This window comes from Pelmatolapia mariae, linkage group LG7, assembly GCF_036321145.2.
Source record: "Pelmatolapia mariae isolate MD_Pm_ZW linkage group LG7, Pm_UMD_F_2, whole genome shotgun sequence".
In the NCBI taxonomy this organism is placed as follows: Eukaryota; Metazoa; Chordata; class Actinopteri; order Cichliformes; family Cichlidae; genus Pelmatolapia; species Pelmatolapia mariae.
Genome location: NC_086233.1, coordinates 52,130,971 through 52,154,367, shown reverse-complemented (window position 1 = coordinate 52,154,367; position 23,397 = coordinate 52,130,971). Strand labels below are relative to the sequence as shown.

The 23,397-nt window shown below is 41.0% G+C and overlaps 2 protein-coding genes across 3 annotated transcripts in view; one reads left to right on the top strand and one right to left on the bottom strand.

The window, feature by feature from the left end:
- Nucleotides 1-271: 271 nt before the first annotated feature.
- LOC134632408 (proprotein convertase subtilisin/kexin type 5) lies at nt 272-15,231 on the bottom strand. Of its 2 annotated transcripts, none has more exons than XM_063481110.1 (16): nt 14,862-15,231; nt 13,191-13,394; nt 13,039-13,107; nt 12,860-12,902; nt 10,253-10,398; nt 9,305-9,499; nt 8,220-8,306; nt 7,914-8,112; nt 7,561-7,784; nt 7,230-7,472; nt 4,824-5,069; nt 4,257-4,452; nt 3,771-3,976; nt 2,637-2,737; nt 1,014-1,185; nt 272-934 (listed from the first exon to the last, which is right to left on the bottom strand). In XM_063481110.1, the coding sequence occupies exons 1-16, from the start codon at nt 15,040-15,042 to the stop codon at nt 552-554; spliced, it is 2,895 nt and encodes a 964-aa protein (XP_063337180.1). In that variant the 5' UTR covers nt 15,043-15,231; the 3' UTR covers nt 272-551. The 2 variants fall into 2 exon arrangements, with proteins under 2 accessions (XP_063337180.1, XP_063337181.1); XM_063481111.1 differs by having other exon boundaries at nt 12,860-12,899.
- Nucleotides 15,232-15,935: 704 nt separating this feature from the next.
- otud7a (OTU deubiquitinase 7A) overlaps nt 15,936-23,397 on the top strand; it is a 43,309-nt gene continuing 35,847 nt past the window's right edge. The window contains exon 1 of the mRNA XM_063479636.1: nt 15,936-16,065. The gene's annotated coding sequence lies outside the window, so the exon portion shown is untranslated. The remainder of the gene's footprint in view (nt 16,066-23,397) is intronic.

The following is a 23,397-nucleotide window of genomic DNA, read 5'->3' as shown; positions in this document are numbered from 1 at the left end:
ATGGTGAGAGGCTGCACTGTTTAAATACATTAGGAAATATGTAAAACTAAGGTGTGGAAAACCTGAAAAACATTCCTGGAGTATTTTACCTTTTGCAGAATTGTATTCAACTCTACTGATGCCACTGATAGACTAGATGACACTGATAACATTATCAGAATGATAGAGTTTAAGGCAGTTTGTTTCAAGGCATTCAAACAGTGTAAATTAGAAAAGATTTTCTCTTTCCAACAAACAAGTTTAACTTACAGTATATGACCAATTCACTGTTTCACAAGCACGACTTTAATATCAAGTTGAAAAAAACCCCAAAACATATACATTTACACAAACGTGTACGGTCTTTACTGTTTCACGTGTCTAAGAATTTGCATTATACAGATACAGGCACTTCATAGAATAAATATTCACCTGAAGTCGAAAGAAACATACCAAAGCAAATTACTGCTGCATTCTCTTTTACACATTAACTATTTTAACTTTGACTACATGTCCGTCTTGATACTGAGCATCCCGAAACATTCCTCAGTTACTCTGAGCTCTAGATTCATCTAAGAATGACTAAAACGGGTGTTCTCATCCACATCCTGGTCTGCATCTGTGTCCTGCTCGTGGATGAAGCTGTAACGCCGATAAACGGATCCACCTTTGCTGGTGTACACCACATCTACCTCATCTCCGCTATCTGGCTCGGGCACGCCGTGGGGCATGTTAATGTTTGCACTACCACTCAATCTCTCATAGCTTCGTTTCCAACAAAGCCTCTTCCTAGCATGGGCTTTAACCAAGATAAATACAGCCAGAACCAAACCAATTGCCAGCAGCAGAGCAACAGGCAAGACAGCTGAGGTGTGCTTCAGAGTTCTGGAGGACAAACTCATATCGGTTTCCTGGATGTCTCCTGATTTGGGCTGGGGGGCCTCCACACACAGTGCTAGAAAAACACAAAATTCCTTTAGTAGACTGTCACATTTAAACAGTTCTCTTTCGCTTATGAAAGACAGCAGCTCTACCTGAGCGGCTGTCACAAACACAGCAATTGGTGTAATTGCCTCCAGTCTGACAGCATGGAGCACAACGGTTCTCCACAGCATGAAGAGCAGAGTCAGTGTGACAAGTCAGACAGTGGTCAGGTCCGGGGCCATAGCAATGCCTGCATGACTTGTTGCAAGGCTCACATGTTTCCTACAATCGAGCAGTTAGACACACAGACATAAGGCAGATAAAAGGTTATGAAAGAGGTTATGTTGTGCTTGGAAGAGACTGGAAGGCAAATAGCCCAGCCTGTTTCACCACTATCAGTTCTAACCTGACAACACGCAGTATTACTCACTGTTAATCCTGTTTTACTACATCCTGGTTTTGAGAGGATGTCTACGTACTTTCTTTTGTGTACTGTCACAAGCTAGTGATCAGTAGGCATACAGCGAACATCCGTGGTAGCTCGAATATATATTTGACAGCCAAACTAAAATACTAATTTCAAGGTCAAGGTCAAGGTAACTTTATTTATACCCATAGGCAAGGTAAATTCGCTTTACAGAAAAATGATAGCATTTGGCATCCCTTCAAAAACACACATACCTAGTAAAAATATAAACCTCACCGTAGCATATAGTAATTTAATGTTTTGATTCACAAACAGTTCTTATTTAATTCAGTGACAGCAACAGGGACAAAGCTGTTTTTATAACGCTTTGTCCTGCATCTCGGAAACAGAAACCTCCGTCCTGAGGAAAGAAGCTGAAATTCACCCCTTAGTGGATGGGAACCATTTCTAAGGATTGATAAAGCCATCCTCTGTACCTGCTTAGAGTACAGGGAGGCTAAACAAGACTGTGGCTCACCTATCAGACGACTGGACCATCTCACTATCTGATTCAGTGAGTGTTTCTCTGTGACAGAGGTCTGACCAAACCATGCCACCAAACAAAAGGATAAAACAGACTCAATAAAAGAACGATAAAACAAAGTTAAAATTTTTCGTTCAATGTGGAAATGAGCAAGTTTCCTAAGGCAATAGAGGTGCTGGTGACCCTTTTTACAAACTGATTTGCAATTCTGATCAAAGTTCAGTTTTTCATTGATTATGTTCCCAAGATATTTATATGATTGTACTTGCTCTGTTTTCTGACCTTTAATTAAAGTGACTCCATGCCCATAATGTTGTTTCCTAAAATCAATAACCATATCTTTTGTTTTAGATATGTTCAACTGGAGATAAGACTCCTCACACCACTGAACAAAGTCATCAATGACTGGACCATGGTTAGTTTCACCCTCTTTCAGTAAGCTGACAATAACAGAGTCATCTGCATATTTAATGATGGCCCTGTTTTCATATCTGCTCTGACACATGTTTGTATAGAGAATGAATAATAAGGGCGATACGCACCCTTGAGGAGAACCTGTGGAGGAGAACACTGGGTCAGACAGAACCCCGTTTATTCTCACTCTTTGGAGTGGATCAGTGTTTATATTATTTCACTCATTTACTGAGGTGTGATCAATTAGTGTCTGTAGGCAGATTGTATGCTATCAGTTTAACAGAGAACACCTGCCATTTGCCTTTAAATACAATGGTTATGATACATAGAGTAGTACAATGGCAAAATGATCATTAAATCATAACCCACCTCTTCAGAAAAGTACAGTCCCTCCTTACAGCGTGGATAGCAGACTTTGTCCTGTAGTGTGCTGCCCCAGTCACAAGTCAAGCAGCCCTGAGGAGAGGCATCTGCAAACACACATACAGGCACTGAGCAGATACCTAATGCCAAAGTGAATCCTCAATACTGACAGTTTGGAAATATACAGTACATTCAGAAATTATTCAAACCCCAGTTTAGGGTCAAAGGTGGTGGTGGTTGTAATCCAGTGCATCACACTGTGAGAACAAGCCAGAGTAACTGGAGAGACCCATGCAGATATCCACATATAGAAGGACTCTAGACTGGATTCAAATCCAGGACCCTATGAGGCAACAGCCTTCCCCAGCATATCACCATTAAGTATCCGAAAACCATTTAAAGAATTTTTTTTATCCTTGATCAATCAACAGTCAGTCTACAAAAATAAAAAATAAAGTAAAAACTGAGTTGTTTTCCATTTAATACTACTGGATAAAACTGTGCTGCTAGATACTGTACTACTGCAAGCTGCAGACTTTAGTGTGTCTTCTACTAAGGACACGCCTCGTCTAGCCTCTCTGCCATAAAGCCCAGATCACTGGAGTGCTGCTATAATGCATGTTCCATTTGTCCCATGTCACCAGAGGTTTTCTGGAGGTCACCAGGTTCCTAAGCACCTTTAGTACCACGATCTTGCTCTCACGATTCCTCAGTTTGGAATCGTTTGTCTACAGGAAGAGTGCTTGTTGCTCCAAATGTGCTCCCTGTAAGAATATTGATCTGTGCCTCCACACAGTGTCTACGAGCACTTTAGGGAGGGCTTTTGAGTTCATTTTGCTTCTGCTTTGATTTTGTTTTCTTGTGCCAATCAAGGTACAGAAACATCTCAAAGATGATCAAGAGAAACGGGAGACTCCTGAGTTAAAATGAAAGCAAATGGTCTGAATAGTTACATCAGTGTTACATTTCAGGAGGAATTTTCTATTTCTGTCTGCTGAACTGAAATTAATTTAAATGATTAGAACAAAAAGCTGTATGTTTGTAACACAGTAAAATAAATAAAAAGTAAAAAACATGTCTGAATACTTAAAAATATGGGTTTCTGTTGAGTCACTGGTTTGACATTCCATCTCTACCTACCTATGCATGTCTGACAACTGGTATGACATTGTTTGCAGATGTCGTTAGACTGATAGAAGCGGTGTGGGCAGCGCTCGACACACAGCTTGGTGCCTTTCAGCTCCAGAAGAGGAGGGGGACACGCCCTGCAAGACTCGGGCCCCGGTCCTGTACACAGCTCACAGGACTGGTGACATTTATGACACTGGGAGCCCTCCCTGTAATACCTGAAGAAATAGATAAAAACAATGGGTTAAAAACATTTCCTTCATGTTTGTCAAATATGTAACTGATAAAAAAAAAGTTTTAAGAATAAGTTACTTTACTGCTGAAGAAGAAGAAACCACGTTATACCCTTTCTTCCTAAGAAACTTTAGTTCACTTCCAAAACAAATACTGTATAACTATAGTTTTGGATCACTAAACCATAAAGGTCTGTTTGCAGAAATAGTTTGTCTACTTAAGGTAAACATTTCACAAATAGTAATAGAGCATTAAGCTTTCTACCCAGTGGGACAATGGGTGACACAGAGCTGAAGGAGCCGCAGATATCCTGGAGAACATGTAAGACAATCTCTTGGTGATGCACTAGTGCAAGAGGAACACACGTGGTCACAAGGCAAACAGAGTCCCAACATCTTTCCATCAGCTTCCTGCCTTGTGGTATACGTGCCATCAGGACACGTATTAACACATGTGCTGTCTGGAAAAAAGCGTACAGAGAAGCAATCACTTCAGAGAAGCAACCAGTCTATCCAATAGTTGTACAACTGCATAAATCTGTTTAACTTGAAATCGTCAAATAGTCTTACAAAAGCTATTATTATGAAAGCAGCTGTGAGAGCAGTAAATGCAAAAGCAAAGTCTTTAACTCGGGCCAAAAATTTCATTAGTGATTAAAATGAGAAAAGGCTTTTTCAAGCACCTGTAGAGCTAACAGTTTAAAGTTAAATGATTCTGATTTGTTTGTCTTTGCATGATAAATCAACTTTAAAACGATCAGTTTTGTGCCGATTTTCATTTATACCACAAATCACCTCTGTGTCTGCACATAAACCTGTGGAAAATGCTCACTGTAAAGGTATCTGGGGACAGCACAGGTCTGGCATTCATCGTTGCCTGGCCCCTCACACGAAAGACAGTGTCGGTGGCAACCCTTGCAGGTGAACTGGTCGTTGTGTAGGTAGGTCCCCGGTGGGCAGGCTGTATCACCTGTCACACCACACAGTAACGTGTTTGGATCCAACACGAGTCCTCTCTCGCACTGGGTGCACTCGTTGGCATCCGGCCCAGTGCAGCTAAGGCAAGTCTGGTGGCACTCTAAATACAACCAAGCAAAGCAGATTGCAACACCTTCATGTCACATTACCACATTTACACAAGAGGGTACGATAATCATGTTTTAGAGGCGAATGAATTTCATTTTAAGCAAATAGCTTATTTCATTATCACTCAGTTGTGAGTTTAGTAATTGCTTTTGGCCACTGCATTAACCTCGCTTTATTACACATTTTCTGTTTTATTTTATTTTTAACGGTTATTCAAGCTTTAACATTATTCAAGGTAATTAGTATGGAAAAGAAAGTCTAATATGTGTGAGGAAAAAATTGGACGATCTCGCTTACAAGGTTTTTTCCATGTGTCCTTGGTATTTACTTCTAGTGCACGCTTTATAGACGATTCTGTGTAAGTCTCATTCTAACCACTCCATGGACCTCAAGCACAGAGCAAACATTTAACTTTCTGAGTCTAGCTAACCTAACTTTTATGTCTGTGGACATTAGTGTGTGTGGAGTCCACAGTGTTCAAACCTCAAGGTGGCACATGTGCATTTTGGTTTTTTTAATCATACTTTTACAGAGCTTGCACCATAAATTTGTCTGATTCCCTGTGGTGAGCTTTACTGTATTACGCTGAGCTGTCTGAGGGAGAGAAACTTTAGCAATCTCCACTGTGTTACGTGATGTTGTCACCACTGGCCCAACTCTGGCATATTTGGCTCCTAGTGAGTTTATCCTCTTCCCCAAAATTGAAGGGTCACACTTCTAGCGTTGCGGAGGAGATCCAGCACTGATTGCTGACATACAAATTCAAGTGGTGAGAATAGGACCTGTACAGAGAAACAAAATCAGCAGTTCTGCTGGAAGGAATGTGGTGCTGCAAGCTGATTTATTTTACATTTGATCTAATTTATATAGTAGTATAGGTACGACTGTATAAACACTACAGTATAGTATAAATACTATAATACTGCAGGACTAGGAGTAAACTGCTTTTAAAAAGTTCTGTGCCAGATTTTTTCCGAAACATTGCCTCCAGCACATGAAATAAACACTAAAACTAATACAAACTAAACTAAAAGGCAACATTTTCAAACAGTAAAACCAAAACTGAAAAGAGCAAACCCACTCTGGAAACTAAATGAAACTCTGAAATCAAAGAGTCAAATAAAAACAAATCAGAAAATACAATAATAATAACTCAGGGCTTCTTTTCCATCAATTCCCTAAAAACTATGACATGGAAAGGGTCAGTTTGATCAATTACCCAGAGTATTATGGCATGCAGATATGATTATTGCAACACATCTACATGTTAATTTATCCAACTACTTATTCAAAGGGATATCCCAACTCTATATTACACAGGTGCAAGTCCTGTGAGTCAAAGTACTTTCAGCAACACATTGTGAAAGAACATTAGAGAATATTACTTGTGGGGTTATCTTAACATTATCTTAAAAATTCTGGTGGTGCCAGTAGTACCCTCAGGCTCCTAGTAGATGCACCTATGGTATAGATGTGAAAATCCTATGTTGCTTTGTTCTGAAGTTATCACATTCACAAGATTTTCTGAAAACTTGACTTCTGACCTTGAGGTCGAGGTCACCGAGATTTGAAGTTTTCTGAAATTTTTAGTAGGTCCACCTATGGTATCGATTTGAAAGTGTTAGGTGGTTTCCTTCTTGAGTTATCACATTCATAAACTTGGGTGTTCATGCCAGCCACCCGCTCGGCAGGGTGACAACCACACCCCATCAGCCTTTTACGGCTGAGGATTAAAAACAAATAACTTTGCAACATTGCAGAATTCCTGCTACTAGGAAGGTCAAATCCAAAACTCAAACAGAGGTAATATCATTGGATTTAAATGACATGAAATTTGACAGTTGCAATTCATAGTTGCTATAGTTTCAATTTCTAAAATTTCAATTTCATCAAAATTGAATAAATATTTAAGAAAGAGCAGCCATCTGAAAATTAGAACCTACCTCCCTGATTTGGTCTTTTGTTTCCTAAAATTCAGATGTCAAAATGTATTTTAATCATTTGTTTTGATCAAGAATTTATGGTCTTTGAACTGACGTAGGATCATTAAAACTAGTAAGAATTCTCGCTGTAGAATGATGAAGCCATAACAAGAAAACTCCACATATTTGGTGTTTAAAACCAAACCAGATCTGTGAATCCAGATGCTCACCTTGACACTCCATAGCTGCAGTCTCATAGTAAGTACCAGCGGGGCAGTCCTTTGAGCATACACCTTTATAGAGCTTGGGGCTGTAGGTTGAGCAGGTCTCACAATCATCCGCTGAAGGCCCTGAACAGCTGCCACACGTAGGGTGGCACTGACCGCAGCGGCCCTCCTCCATGTCCTCATAATAGCCCACAGGACAACTAGCCTTACACTCACCGTTCAGCATCAAGTAGAGGAAACTGCAACCTGGAGGGGTGAAAAATTCGTAACGCAAATCCCTCACCTGGATCGAACATTATATCTTTTAAATCTGCTGACTGTGCTAATAACTCACGGAAGCAGGTCCTATCATCTGAGCAAACGTCACAGTGGGGAGGACATCGTCTGCAGGTACCATCATCTGCAGGATACATTCCCAGCGAACAGTTGAGTCTACACATGCCACTCTCCAGGTAGTAGCCGTCAGCACAGGACAGACACTGGGATTTGATCTCATCACATGTGAGACAGGAGCTATCACAGGCTTCACACGACCCCTCTGCTGTCTCAAAGAAACCTCTAAAGAAAAACAACAACAACAACAAAAAAACAATACGGTTGGGAGAAAAAAGAGAAGCAAAGCATGAAGAAGATCTTGTCATCATTGCCAAGCTCCATGTTTGTTTCACCGCTTATCAAACTGCTTACTCTGGGCAATTAGACCAGCACCGGCCTTGGTGGAGAAAAAGTTTATCGGTGCCTTTGGAACAGCTGATGCAGTTATCACTGGTGTGCACACAGGCCTCACAGCTGGGAGAGCAGTCCTCACACAGCTGAGTGGCAGAGTTCGCATATGAGCCAGGTGGACACTGCTCTACACAGGAACTGTCCTGGTCCAGGAAATATCCTGTGAAGCACAAATACACACACATCTACACTCGCACGACTGGCATCAAGAATTAACATCGCGATTAAGATCGTTTACTCTGAAAGGCTAAAAGCAGTAAATATTACCTTTAAAACAAGAAGAACAATCCAGTGCCTGTGGGCCAAAACAGGTCTTACAGGAAACATCGCATGTGTGACATTCACCATATTTCCCTGGATGCAAAAAATATACATACAGCACACAGCTTGTTTTACCCATCCCCACCACAAGAGGGAACCATAACAAGATTTAACTTTAGTGTCTCAGGCTCAAATAGACTCTATAAGAAAGGGCTCTGGGCAGAAATAAACAGAAGTGATTGATAATCAGGAGCTTTTGGACTATTCATTCTGTATTCAAAAGCAAACATTTAGAAAAGGTATTGCTCTAAAACCATTCATGTTCAGTGTCGCCTAAGGATAAAACAGGTACTAGCGTTTAAAAAAAAATACATTAAATTGCAAATGTGCATCTTAATAACAGATCTTGGCTCTTTCAAAGTGACAGCACCTGGTCAGTTTTACAGATATGTGGATGACACCTGGGTTAAAATCGAAACCCAAGAAGTAGAATGTTTTAAATGAAGCTGTTTCCTTACAATAGCAATATATAGCAAGGAAAAATACTTGACGGCTGAATGCAAACTGCTCCTGACGAAACTGGCTTATCCACACACGTAAGCAAATAATAAAACCAATGATGTGGAAATGAAAACAATCGACTTATTAACCGTGTACGGCTGATAACAAGAACAATGGAGTATTGTGTCTAAGTGCTGGTGACACAGACACAAAAGAGAAGGGGCTAGAGAGGTAGATGCTTGAGGCAGATGACCCCAGAGGTCCTTCAGCAGGGTTCAAGCTTGTGGGCTCAGCAGCAAGTATCAACTTCCTAAAGTGTCCTTGAGCAAGACGATGAATCCCTCCACATTTCTGGGACAGTGTACTGACCTCCAGTGTCACCCAAAGGAGAAAAGCAATCATTTCCACCCGAGACTCAGAGAAGTATCGTGTTACAAGTGTTATCTGTGATTCAGCTATGACCTGATATGTCATTCTGTCCTTTTGTTCGTAAATTTGTAAATCTGTAATTTACCTGGATTACAGTGGATCACATAAAACTTCTTTTTTAACCAGCCTAAGTCAGCTTTCATCGTGCTGCTTCTACTTACCATCAAAATACTGTCCCAGTGGGCAGTTAATGTGAGGACACTGTCCATGTACATGAAAATTCCCACCAGGACAAAGGTCGCAGTCTGTTGCACGAGGTCCGTGGCATGTCTGGCACGAGCTGTGGCAAGACTGACAGCGCCATCCGCTGGAGTCGCTGAAGGTTTGCTGAGGACACTGTTTAATACATTGTCCCTCTGACACAGACACAGAGGCACAGAGAGGGACTGATGTTATTATGACATTATTCCATTACAGCATTTCTTCTATACTGACAATCTTAAAAACATGGATACTATAGCAGACAAAAGCACTTCTCTACATGTTCTCCTCTACTTTTTTCCTGTAGAAATAAGTCAAGAGAAACCCCAAGAAGTTACTTTGATTTGTAAAACACTATTTATTCTTTAAATGGTGTTGATAAACTTATTCTCATAAGTGAGCTGTTCACTGCTGTGTAAATCCTTCTCCTTTGCCTGCCCTTATAGGATCACTCTCTCTCCAAATTCCATCTGACTGCCCAGGCACAAAACAATGACCTAGATTTTTTTTTTTTTTGAAACTGGACCTTGTAGCTAGAGAAGGTGGAGGCCGATTAGTGCAGCAGTGGGCTCGCCAATCTTTCTTTACTATAGCTTTGTTTCCAGGCTTTATTTACAGTCTCCGACCTTTTTCTCCCACGCCTACCGAACACAAAAACACAATCCCTTCTTCTTTGTTTGCATAAATCACACATTTGCATATCTTATGTTACAGATTTGCTTAAATGAACATGTTTTGCAAGCCAAATTAACACTCAGAGTGCTTTCATTTGTCTTTAGTTAGTCTCAAAAACAAAGTGATTAAAGAATATATTGAATATACTCTTTTAGTATGGTATGGAACATCTGCATCATTTAGTATACTGATAGTAAGGAAAGCATAGATATATGATTGTTATTTGCTTCTACCGTTGAGGAAGTAACCAGCCTGGCAGGCAAAGCAATGCGTGTTATTCCTGCAGTCTTCACATGGTGCTGGGCAGGAGAGACAGACACGCCTGCTTCTGTCCTCATAGGTGCTCTGAGGACAATGTCTGCGACACTGGTGCCTGAAACTGTAGAGAAAGGTTCATTGAAAATCTTCCATTGCTTTCTTTAACTTGTTTGCACGTGTTGAGAAATAATAATCCCTGGCAATTAGCAAAGTATTTTTCCTCAGTAGAACTTTAAATAGGTCAGTGACTGCATTGCTTGAACTCCCTGCCACAGCTATTAAATGAAAGTAGACTCTGTTTTGCAAAGCAAACATGCTGAACAGAACTATTGTGATATCAAAAAAGCCAATGAAAAGCACCATGATCTGATTGCAGCAGAAACACAAAGTATGCCGCACACAAGCGGTAATCCCAAAATGCATTGTGTCAGTAAGCCGCACACCTGTAGATGAATTGTTGACTTCAGAGCACTCCTCTCCCAACTCATGCAGTTTAGACGAACAACAGTAGGGACAGGAAGCACAATGTAGGCTGGCTTTATTCAAGCATATTGTGGTTCTACTTTCTTCTTAAGGCGAAAAGATAATTGGTGTTGTATTTGTAGCCCGTAGGTATGGGGTGATTTCTGTCATTAACCTATCCTATCAGTCCTTCGGGGCTTAACTGTCTTATTAAACATGAGACAGCTGCCCCAGAAACGAGCTTTAGAAAAAGTGAAGATTAGATTTGCAAAGATGCCACGCTAAAACATTAAAGAAAGAGGGACTTAGCCAAGCAGCGAATAAGCCACTAACATATGTGATGCAGCATCTTGTGTAGCCTATTCCTCCACCTTCCTACATAAGGGAACCTGACCAGTGACAGTCCAACCTGCCCTTCCTACTGCGTTGCCGTGGATCTGGTGCTAAGATGTGGGGGTTGTTTGAGGAGGAACAGCTGGAGGCGCCACGATGCATCCATCAAGTGGTTCACAATAGCAGCTGGTACAAACCAGGCCCCATCTCTTGCCAGGAAAAACTACTCTGCTTTAAAATCTGCAGGATGTTTAAGAATCCCCCTGTGCAAACACCAGGCTATCCATTCCAGAAGAGCACATTTGCATTTCCAACGCAACTTCTGTTTAGGTCTTTTACTCCTGGACTTTGTTAGTAAGGAAGAAAATATACTGCAGGTAGTCTCAGAAAAGAGAAAGCCCCAGGAAATGAATGATTTAAATTATAGTGAGAATGAATCACAGCAATTTTTGGTTTTGCTGCATTTCTTTGGTTCCTTGGGGAGGAAAGTAAATGCCAATAAATACCAAACATCCATCATGCTGTGATTTCTTTTAAAAGGCGGCGTTTAATGCAAGAGTAACACTGGCCTCACTGATTCATGGTTATGCCAAAGCTGTCGAACTTTAACATTTTTCACTACTACTACCAGCAAAATCTCAAAAGGAGGAATTTCTTTTAGTGTTCGAAACTGTCACAATCTGTCGCAGTGTGGCTGTTTTTCCAATTTATAACAGCTCCCTGCTGGATTATACTTATTTTATTTTTATCTGCTACACATGTAGATATATAATAGCTATAACAACATAAAATGCTAAGATGAACAGTCATATTGAATCTCTAAAACCATACTTTTAAAGAAAACTACACAAGCAGATGCAGAAAAATAGACTACCCTAATAAACCTGTGTAGCATCCACAAACGCAGGTGCTGGATTTTCTTGCAGCTCTTCCATCTCTACTTGTTTTTCTCTACTCCTTACACATAAGAACACTTTGTTAAGTCTCTTCTGAGCTCAAAACCAAGGCTCAGGTAACAGCGTATGATTCTGAATGGAAGGTAACCTGATTCACACGATTCCAGGAGGCCTAAACTCGAGGGAGGAGTGCACAATTGGGGGTCTGTTCTGGCTCTATAACCTGTGTTACACACTGCGTCCAATTGATAAGCTGGTGTAAACAGGAATATAAATGCAATTTTCTGTAGAGGCAAGAAAGCTAAGCATATTCTGATAAGCAATTTGTGAAATGGTTGGCCATATAATGCCTCACAGTGTATATAGATTTACCTGACTCGTTTTTTGTTGTTGTTGTTTTTTTTCCCGGCAAAGCAATACCAATTAATATAAAAACAATTACAGGGTCATTGTGAGGTTAATTGTTTCTTGGCAGCATATTTAATCTCCATAAAAAAAAGAAAAACTGTTTGAAAAATCATAAAGCATAGCATGCAAAAGCATAACTGTTCCATGCCAGATAAACAAATAACTAAGTCGAGTTTTCTCATTTTACTATTTGCAACATTTCAGTCCTTTTGGACTCAAATTTCTAAGCGTAAACTGATTAACTAATTTTAAAACTGTTAAAAAATCAGAAAAGAAATTACAGCAAATAATGATTTCAATTTTTTGGGTGTTTTTTACTAATAATTACTAATATTCAAACTAATAGAAAATACCTGTCAAATCCATAAACAATGAAAAGATAATTCCCAATTGACGCCGTTGTCTGTGGATGATTTCAGAGCAGAACAGGAGGAAAACACAGTTATCAAAATATAATAATAAGGTAAGAAAAAAAACACTCACAGAAAGTAACCTTCAACACAGCTGCTACAGATCTCTGGGTCTTCTGGGAACAGAGGAGAAAAGGTGATTAATTAGCATTCATAGGGAGAAACAAACTGTATTGTGCTCCTTTATCAGGGTTTTAATATACATTGCTAAACAGTAATGGTGTGTGGGCCTCATACAGAAAGCATGTTTACCTGTGTAACATGTTTTGCAGCCAATTTCACAGTCAATGCACTCTCCTGTATCAGGGTCTTGCACCTGCCCTGAAACACAGAGGCCCAGAATACTGAATGCCTCTCTGTTAGGCAAAGATATCGCCTCCACAAAAACTCTGTTTTGCACTTACCTATGCCGCACAGTGCTGTTTGGCAGACCCCATTGTGAAGTTTGTAATGTCCTCGACACTTGGCACATATGTTGCCATCTGTGCACAGTTCACAATTGGCTATGCAGGGCAGGCAGGCATAGTGACCCCTGTCAGGATAGAATCCCCGTGGGCAGTGTGTCCGACAGCGACCTTGGTGGAGGAAACGTTCCTGTCCGTCTTCATCTGAGGAGGAAGAGGAGGTCACGGAGGAGCTGTTAGCATACTATTTTCCCTTATCATAAAAATGCTGTTTGCCTTATTCTGAGAGTGAAAAACATTCGGATTCTCGTAATAAATACAGAGGTAAGCTTTAATCTTTCCTTCATCCGACAGCCAGTCGGATGAAGGAAAGTTAAAAAGACACGGCAACTGTGTAAAAGTAAGTGCCTAATGAAAGATGAGGATTGCTGAGGGAATCTGTGGCAACTGCTGGGAGGTGCTGGATTCAGAGATTTCACATGCATATTTAATAAAAACAGAGAATAGCGGCAGGCGAATGGAAGACATAAAGATCATTATAAACTGACTGCAGACTGACTGCAGACAGCAACAGTGCCAGATCACTTCTTGACTGATGCTCCAACTAATATAAACACTGGCAATTAGCGGCAGACCAGAGATCAGAGCTGTAGGCAGAGACAGCCTTGTGTTGGCCCTCATGATTAATGCTCTGCCACCTGCCACTAGCCTAGCAAGGCACCTGTGGCACCTGAGGCATCTCTGAGAGCAGCCGAGTTACAGCATTGTCTCATCTGCTCAGCGCCACACAGAAGATGTGGGGGGAGAGGAGGCTGCAAGCTGCTGCCTCTCTTATCCTTCCACTTCCCTCAATCACAGCATGATCAGAAAAATATGGCACATGACAACCAAGCACAGGTCCACCCAGCAACAATGTATAGTAAGAGAATCAGTAATGTGTGTTCAGGGGAGGGAGAGTGTGAAGGAAAGAGGGACAGACTTGCAGCTTTTGCAGGTTGAGCCTAGTCAACTGCAACAGCACTACTTCCAGCTCTTCCAGATATTTTTCCCTGTTCTGATTAACAAAGGCCTCTTTCTGACATGATCACATTACACCGTGAAAACTCGGGTGAAAAACGATCATACATTCAGCCCTTCCCTATTTCAAAGGTAGCCAGCACGTCCTACAGCCAGCCTCTCTGATTGTTTAACAAGAGTAAATGGTAAACCAGAGCTGAATGCTCCTCATCGAACACAAGCCTTTTTTAAAGAGCTCGGTAATCATTAAATAGACTAGTAAAAAAAAAAAAAAAAAAAAAAAACTGAATTACTGAGTCGTCAACAGGTCTTTGTCATAATCTGGTATCGATGTGCTAAAATAATAACAAATTATAATAAAATCCTTTAAAAAAACTATTATATGAACAATGGCATGCAAATTTAGTGCTCTCATGTCTTCATTTCATAGGTATGTTGGATCTTTTTGCCAATGATGATGAAAACTTAAGTTATTGTCACATAAGATACACGACTTTAAAAAAAAAATCCGTGGGTATATCAAATGCACTGTAAGCTAATGTGTGGGGAAAATGTAATGGATATTTAATAAACATCGCCTTTTTTCATTTGAGAAAGCCATCAACAACAGCCCTATATTCACTGCGTTATACGTGCTAAGGAATTCCTACTCACAAACTCCACAGGTAGTGCATTCAAACAGCTCGTGTCCGTAGCACTCGGAGCAGGTGGGATGACACAGGACACACTGGTTCTTCAGCATAAACTGGCCACTCGGACAGGGCGACGAGGGTTTACATCCAGTAAATCCAACGCAGAAGACCAGGAGAATGACAAACGCGACGAAGGACCTCATGGCTGTGCCCGAGGACTTTCGGTTGAAAGTGAGAAAGACGGCAAACAGTGAGGACTGTCTCCAAAGACGCAGTGTCCGTGCGGCAGGTAAAGCTGGCGGATCGATATGGGGGCTCGGTGTGAGGCACCAGCCCAGAGATAACTTGCTGGACCAGTTCAAGTGAAACACTGGACAATGAGAATGGACCGCGGTGAGCATTTAGTCAATGAGCCAAAGAAAATGAGAAAACACCCAGTCTCTGTGAGTCACGATAGATAGATAGATAAATAATTTCCCCAGCACTGGAATATAGATCCCAAACCAAACGTCTACCTGTTAGGTACGTCTATTAAAATAACACCATGAAATACTGTTGGAGAATTTGTTTCTTGTAGAAACGAGATTTTGCCTGTGTACGACAGAAAAAGATTAAAAAAAAAAGAGAAAAAGATTTCCTAACCTATTGTCTACCCCATTAGCCCAGAGGTCTACTTCACCACCAACATCGTCATCTAATTTGACATCATTAATAAACGTTATGTAGACTGATCCCCCTTTTTTATCTTATTTTTTTGTTTTAAAGTAATTAAAACATAAAATGTAGAAGCCTTGTGAAATGTATGACATATTTAAATATCCACAGGTGTTCCTAATAAAGTGGTAAATGTGTGCAGCAGTCTTCAGTGTGTTTTTAATCTCAGGAGAAAAGCTTTGCAGTCACTGGAGTTTCGTACAGGCTGTGATTACGCTGGCTTTTCATTTTTTACCTCTTTTTTTTTTCTTTATTGGTTCATGCACAGCGGCCTCTGGCGGCCAAATGCTGGATGCGCATGCGAGGGCGTGTGCAGAAAAGGGCTCGTCAGAGGCAGACGTCACGCGGCTACCGGAGGAGGCGTGGCTTGGTTCTGCTGCAGCGGAGAGAAACATGACATGGGGATGAGCGAGAGAGAGGGAGTGAGTGACACAGCCTGATAGGAATAAACGGCTCGTCAGAGGTCTGGACTCCAAACGCTATGATGGGGAGCCATGACTGAAGGCAGAACGGTAAGAGACACGGATGATTTCATCTCCTTTTACATGTACGTGTATGCTATATTTCGCTCACACGGCGCGACACGTAGATTCGCGGCTCATTTGGTAGTGAGCACAAAAGGCTGCCACTGCAGACAGGTGCACCTGCCTTTATGGGAGTACGTGCCTCGATGCATTCAACTTCAGCTCCTGTGCGAATACCTTTAATTTTCTTTGGACGAAGGCAAACGCACCGAGGCCACAGATTTCCTCGACGGTCTGGGATGCTGTAAACATGGACCTCAATGCTTAGTCACAGACCTTTGTGATGTAGCAATATAATATAGGCTTCATCCGAGGCAGCTGGGTATATATTTTGCAGCCTAGCCTTAAACATTTTTTAAACTAACATAAAATAAATATCCTATTAGGTTTATGAGGCTGTGAAACCGTGAAGGTTATAATATGTATATTTTCTGAGTATTCCAGACATGGGATATTAATCATCCCAGTGTTTTTTTATTCTTTTTTCTTTTTGGAGGGCCAGGTGGCTTTACATGGAGATGGTGGTAAAATGCATAACGGCTGGTTGTTTTATATTAAATCACAGCAATCTCACTTTCAGCTGAAGCCAAACAATAAGTGCAAACACCACTGCCTGCTTTCATTCTGGTGCCTGTATGCTTCTCTTATTGTTGGCCTGGTTGACAAAACCTACCAGCTCTGCCTGCCTGTAAAGATAGTGAGGCCACTGATTCATTGCTGTGGTATTTTTAAAACACATTCACGTCCTCTGACAAAGACCTACATAATAACACCTCTTCTATCACTAATTATATTTGAGCTAGGTGCAACACTGGTGTAATAAACGCCACATAAATATGCAAGATTAGATTTCCGATCAAGTCAACTTTGCCGTCTTAACTTTGCCTCCTAGTCAGGTCTTTACTGCCGGGTTTTAAATTGTTTGCTTAGGTTTGTGAGTCGGGCAGCTGACAGCAGGCGGGTGTGATTTGGAGATAGCTTGAATAGTCCAGGGTAGAGCTACAAAGCTTGGGCCCGTGGCTGCAAGACCAGGCCAGGCCAGGCCAATGCCAGCTCCGTGGAGGGCTTCGGTGCAGCAGGGCACTGGGGAGAGGGCACTTGGCACCTGATCAGTTACCACAGTGAATTCTGTTCCTGTCAGTGGCATTTATCTACAGAAAAGCAGAGCAGAGATGACGGCTGTTGTTGAACTCAGTTGGGCTTTCATGTCACCGAGGCAGTGCCGCTTTATCAAACTGCTCTTCGGTTGATACAGAATGACACCTCCTTGCAAACATCGGTGCCAGTTCCACTACCTACTCGAAAACCTCAGCAGAGAAATTACCTTCACAACGCATCACTATGGAAAAAAAAACAACAACATTAGATGCATAATAAATGCAACATTTCAGATATTCAGCATTTTACATTCATGCATATTTTGCATCAGAAGAAAGTTCTAACTAAAGTGTTTCTACACTGGTATTAATCTACACAATCAAAATATATATTTTGTGGACCCGGAAGAAGAACCCATCTCCGTGCCTGATTCCCCAAAGTTTAGTGCTTTAGAGGAGATGAAATGAGTCAAGTGCCCATGGCAATCATGGCCCAATCACTGACTGCGTGGCTCTGAAGTGGGGCCTGTTCTTCAGACGTCTCTACAGGTGGGGAGGCAGTGTTAAGTGGTCTGTCTGCAGGCAGAGGGAGGTCAGCTAGAGGCCAAAGACGCAGGCAGAGGGGCTTCTTTCACACATCAGCATAGCAGGTAGTGGTTAGCTTTCCAGCCACTGCGCTCTGGTCCAGTGTGAGGCCTTTTTTCTTGAAGCCCTAATTCAGCACACTGTTGAATTTGCGTATGAATGAAAATATGACGTGTACCTCCAAATTACAGATCACCTGTCTCAGAAAGCTCCAATAAATCCCTACACAAGTATTTCCTTTCATACTGTGGTAAAGGCTTCATTCACAGAAGTGTTGTAATAAGATTATTGTTCAAAGCCTTTATTGTAGTTTCTATATTTGTCCACGTTTACTAGAAAGGCAAGGGCTTGTGTTTTACAGTTTCCTGTTTTTGATGTCTGAATAACTTCAGAGCTGCACATAAGCTTGCAACCAAAATCCAAAGGGGAGCCACGCAACCTTAAGGTTCTTTAAAAATTATGTCGTGACGAAGCGCTGACATTTTTGTGTCGTTTTTGTTTAAAGTGATAAGCTGAGACACATGCCAATCAAGCAAACACTCCCACAAAGATGGCCCTCTTTCACCTTTTATGTTGTCGAAATGAATCATTTGTCAGTCGATTAACAGGAATGGCATCCACAAGCCAAGTTTAAATGAAAAGCATTTAAATTCAGAGAATTTCAGAGCTTTCCTTTTAATGTCGAATAATGTTTAATACAGTCAGCTTTCCGTGAGTGACTTAAGGTGTTTTCCCTATTGTCTTCACTTTTTAATCTGATGTTTAATTTAGAAAATAACCTCTGAAACTCACTCTACTTCCTTTTATTAGCCACTTAAGAAACAATTTCTTGAATCTACCAGGTTTCAACAGATGGTTTGATATGATGTTTGTTCAAACGCAACCTGTAAGAAAGAGGGTTCAGCTGAGACAGGGGGCAGCAGGAACTGGATTTTAGGCTGTAGCAAGGAGACGTATGCGTGTGAACACGTTTGTGTCTGCTCCTCCTGCACCTAATTGCATTTGTGTTGCTCGGCTTGTCTGGTGCTGAGTCTGGGAGCAGGGTGCTGCTGGAGACGTCTGCCATTGAAACATTCCCCCCTCAAGGCCTAGTGGGCACAGCCATCCCCTGTCCTGCCTCGAATCAGCAGGGGAGCAGTTTCTAAATCAAACAGAACACTGTTGCACAGGATACCCTTGGTGACTCAATTTAGATTCATGCAGGCCCACAGCGTAGGTCATTTCCATTCATTCAGAGAAATAGGTCAGGCTTCTTTTTCTCCTGCAAATTCCAGCTGTATTTGGTAGAAACTCTGTGTTTCTCCATTTTGTCACATATTAAAAGGCAAACGCACTCACGGGTACGGGTAGAGAGTAGCAGCGTGCTGTATTTGACTGTAGTCTTCACGTCATTCATTTTCTTAAGTAGAGAGAGAAAACGCTACGCTGTCTATCACTGTCACTGCCCTGTCTTTCCTCTTTGCTTGTTAAGCCAAAGAATATATCATTGAATGTTTAATGAAACCCATTCACGGACCAATCAGGAGCCAATTCAAAAAAGGTCTGAGAGAAATCGACTGTGTCAGGAATAACTTTAGCTTTTGTTTACTTATGAACGTTTTCGCTGAACTTGTTGATGTCCCCTACATTTTTAGTCACATAGCTGCAGATACTATACATTCATAATTTCACAAGAATCTGTGGTGGGAGGTGTGCTTTGATCATTTCCCTGCAGCTGGTTTCCTCCCACCAGCTTTTGGTGCATCCTTTTACATACTCTAGCTGCGTGGTCTGGACTCCATGTGAGGTCACAGTACGTGTAGGCTGGGGTCACGGAGCATTTTTTTTAAAAGATGGTTTAATTGTTTCTCGTACAAAGAAGGAGTAGTGCTTCAATTTGTGCAGTTTATTTGAATTCGATGATGCTTTTGAAAATATCGCGCTCGCTTTAGTCAGTTTGACAACACTAACTGCTTGTGGTCCGTAAGATTTTAGTGTCTTATGATTGTAATCCTCAAGGTTTCCTGGCAAATTGAACAGCTGGCTCTTGTAACCAGCCATTTGGATGTGGGGGAAGTGGCTAGCCTAGCTGTAGGGAGTTGGTAAAAGGCCAAACAACCAAAATAGCAAGATTTAAGGTGAACTTATGATCTCCACTGGTGATTCCCTAATAACTGTGTTCTGAGAAGAGACAAACTTTTAACTGGAAACAGAATTTAAAGGATCTTCTGCTTATGCCTTGGTGGCACAACAGGGCATTCAGAAGTCCTGCTCGCTCTGTGATAATAGGTTGGTATGGGTTCGATAACATGCAAAGAGTTAGGAACACATTAGGAAAATGTGGTGTTGAAGTGAATAATGTACAGATTAATGAGAAATACAGGGAAAATCTGAGCCTTTGAACCCAAATAGTGAAGCTCTCTTATGTTTGCTGGCATGATTTGGGTCCCCTTTTTCTTTAAAAGGAAGAGTCACTGCAGTTTTTTTCTATTCACTTTCATCCTGTGACAAAACATTTCTATCCTGATCATAATTCTGATGGTCACCAAATAATAAGCAAATCTTTGGAAGAACGGTAGATTTCCACAAATGTTATGAATCAGATTAAACAAGAGGTATTTTGAAATTGTTTCCTTGGGCATCCCTCTTCATCTCGTTTGGTTAGTAAACCTAATTGTCTCTTAAACTGCACTCGAGTTTACTTGAGTGGTATATATTCATTTAATACCAAGATTATGTTCTGTTATGATTAGTTATTCGAATACTTTTTCAGCATCTTTGCATATTAAAACTTAACTGTCCTGTTTGGGGTTCCTTATATTGGACAGAGGCTGTTTAGGAAGGGCTTAGCAAAGGAGAGTATAAAGGTACAAATGCTCCCTAGGGGTTTGTATACCTGACATTTTATTATTTTGAATACTATATTAAGGAGAAGGTTATGTGATACTGCCCTCTCCACCTACTTGAGTGTACATGCACAGCCATGCATGCACCCTCCCACACAATCAATCCAAAAGTGATGAAACTGTACAGTGTTAGTATTGTGTTATGTAGATTTTGATATATAACAGGTGTCAGAATATCTTTTTATCTGTTTCCCTTCTTGTTCGAATGACCATGAAATTTCTTATTTGCCTGTGTATTGTATTGTTTTAATAATAGATTATATTGTTACAAAGACATCTGTCAAACAGGGATTTTTGTAGGTGATTGGGTAGGAGCATCTTCAAAACAGCAGCTCTCGCAGTGCTTTGATAGTACCTATCCAAATGTGCACAAAAAAGGAGAGCCAGTGGTGACAGTGTCAAGGGTGTTAAAGGCTGACTGATCCTTTTGGGGGAGAGAGGGCTGGGTTTGCGCTCCAATTTCACAGAAGAGTTACTGTCTTACAAATAGCTGAAGACTTAATACTAATGAAAGCTGTCAGAATATACAGAGAACTTCATAAGGGGCTTTGTAAGTGCAGGCTGGTATACGTGCCCATCTTGACCTGTCTGTTGCCAAAATCATCTACAATGGGCCTGAATATCCAAACTAGGCCACTGAGCGATGGCAAACGGTGGCTCAGTCTGATGAGTTCTGTGTTGTTTTTTACAGTTACGTCCATAATTGTCAGACGGAGACACAGTTTTTGCAGTTTTACCTCTGTACACCACCACAGTGGATTTTAAATCAAGTAATCAAGTGGTTTCTCAAAAGGAATTAGGAATTAATTCAACATTAATTGTAAAACATACTTTAATGTAATTTTAATCATAAAGACTGCTTTTAATACTTGAAAGTATTTTGCAGTCAATGATTCCCTGAAGTTTAGAACCCATGAAGAACAATTGCATTCCTCTCTTGATGAGCTCTGCCAGACCTTTCGATGCAGCCTTCAGTTGCTGCTTGTTTGTCGATATCTCTGCCTTCAGCTTTGTATATAATAGTGTGCTCTATTGGGCTACGATCAGGTGACTGACTTGGTCATTAAAAAATAGATTTTTTTTGGCTTGAGGAATTCTAGGGTTGCTTTTGCAGTATGCTTCAGGTCATGATCTGTTTGCACTGTGAAGCGCTGTCTTTTCACTTTTACAGTATTTGGATGAATCTGATGAAAGATTACAGCCTCCGATTCATCCTGCTACTTCCGTCAGCAGTCACATCATTAATAAACACTAGTGGCTTTGTTCCACTGGCGCCCATGTCCATGCCATAACACTACCTTCATCATGTTTGACAGATGATGTGGTGCGTTTCAGATCACGAGCCGTTTCTCTTCTGCTCCATATTTTTCTCTTCACATCACATCATTCTCGTACAAGTTCATCTTGGGTTTATCTGTCAAAAGATTTTTCTTTTTAGAACTGTGAAGTTTCTTTTAGATGGTTTCTGTTTAATTTAATTTGGTCTTCCTGTTCCAGTGGTTTGCACCTCTTTCTAAACCCTGTGTATTTCCATTCATGAAGGCGTTTAAGGGGGGGCGAGAGGCAGGGTACACCCTGGACAGGTCGCAGTTAGCCTGATTCAAGCTCACTTTGAATCAATTTCAGATATTAAATCTCCTTTATTTATCATGCAAGAATGAAGTTAACAGGCTTCATGTAGCCATGATGCTGCAGACTGTGTATAAAAAAATCACTCTAATTACTAAACATTTAACAAAATCCTCGTAAAACCTTTTCAATTGATACCATCATTGGTACCATCGCTTCAATCACATATTGGCTTTGCTCCTGTGGTGATGTACAGACGAAAAACTGCAAAAAACTGTCTTTGTCCAAGGAATTATGGACCAAACTATATCATGTGGATATCTGGGTGCAGTGTTACTGTTTACTCTGGGAGTAAATGGCAGAAGGATGCACATTAGGGGAAAAAAGCAAACTGGGAGAAGCAGTATGAAGCTTTAGGTAATGTTCTCCTGGGAAATCTTTCATCCTTTTATTCGTCACATATAGCCACTCATGGCAACAGTATTCCCTGATAGCAGTGGCCCGAAATAGTTTATGTTGTGGACTTGGTTTCCAGACTCCGCGGGTTTCAGTGTAATCATCTGTGGGATGTGTTGGATCCGGTCTGTGAATTTAACATAGACTGCAACATGGATTTGCCTCTAACGTCTCAGTGCCCAGTACAACAGGACATCTTCAGAGGGCATGTTCAGTCCATTCATCAAAGGGTAAAAGCAGCACAAGGGCGCCCTACACTGTATTGTTCTCCCGATTTCTCATGTACCAAGATGAAATCATGGAAATAATCAGGCTAGCAAGATATTTTGAAGTACTGTATATCCTCTTTCCATAACTGTGTGGTCGTTCTGAAATTCAAAGGGTGAATTGAAGGGACATCATTCGAACCTTCTTTATACATTTTTTGGTCATAGACAAGTAAAGTAACAGTGTAGTTGGATAATCTGCAGGAGATGAAAACCTTATAAACCCATCGTAAAAGAGATCCTCAAGAACTGAGACTACTCAAAGACTTGCAGGCCTTTGAGCTTGTGAGAATAGTGAAAGCAAGCACTAACAGAGGACACTCTCCCTCAGCAGAAACTCAAACAGGAAACACCAGCTGGCTTCACTTATCTCACGTGGCATCAGAAGATTCATCATATTCAGACAACAAACATTTCTATATATCTAATCTGTGCATATCTTACCCTACGTGCTTGAAACAC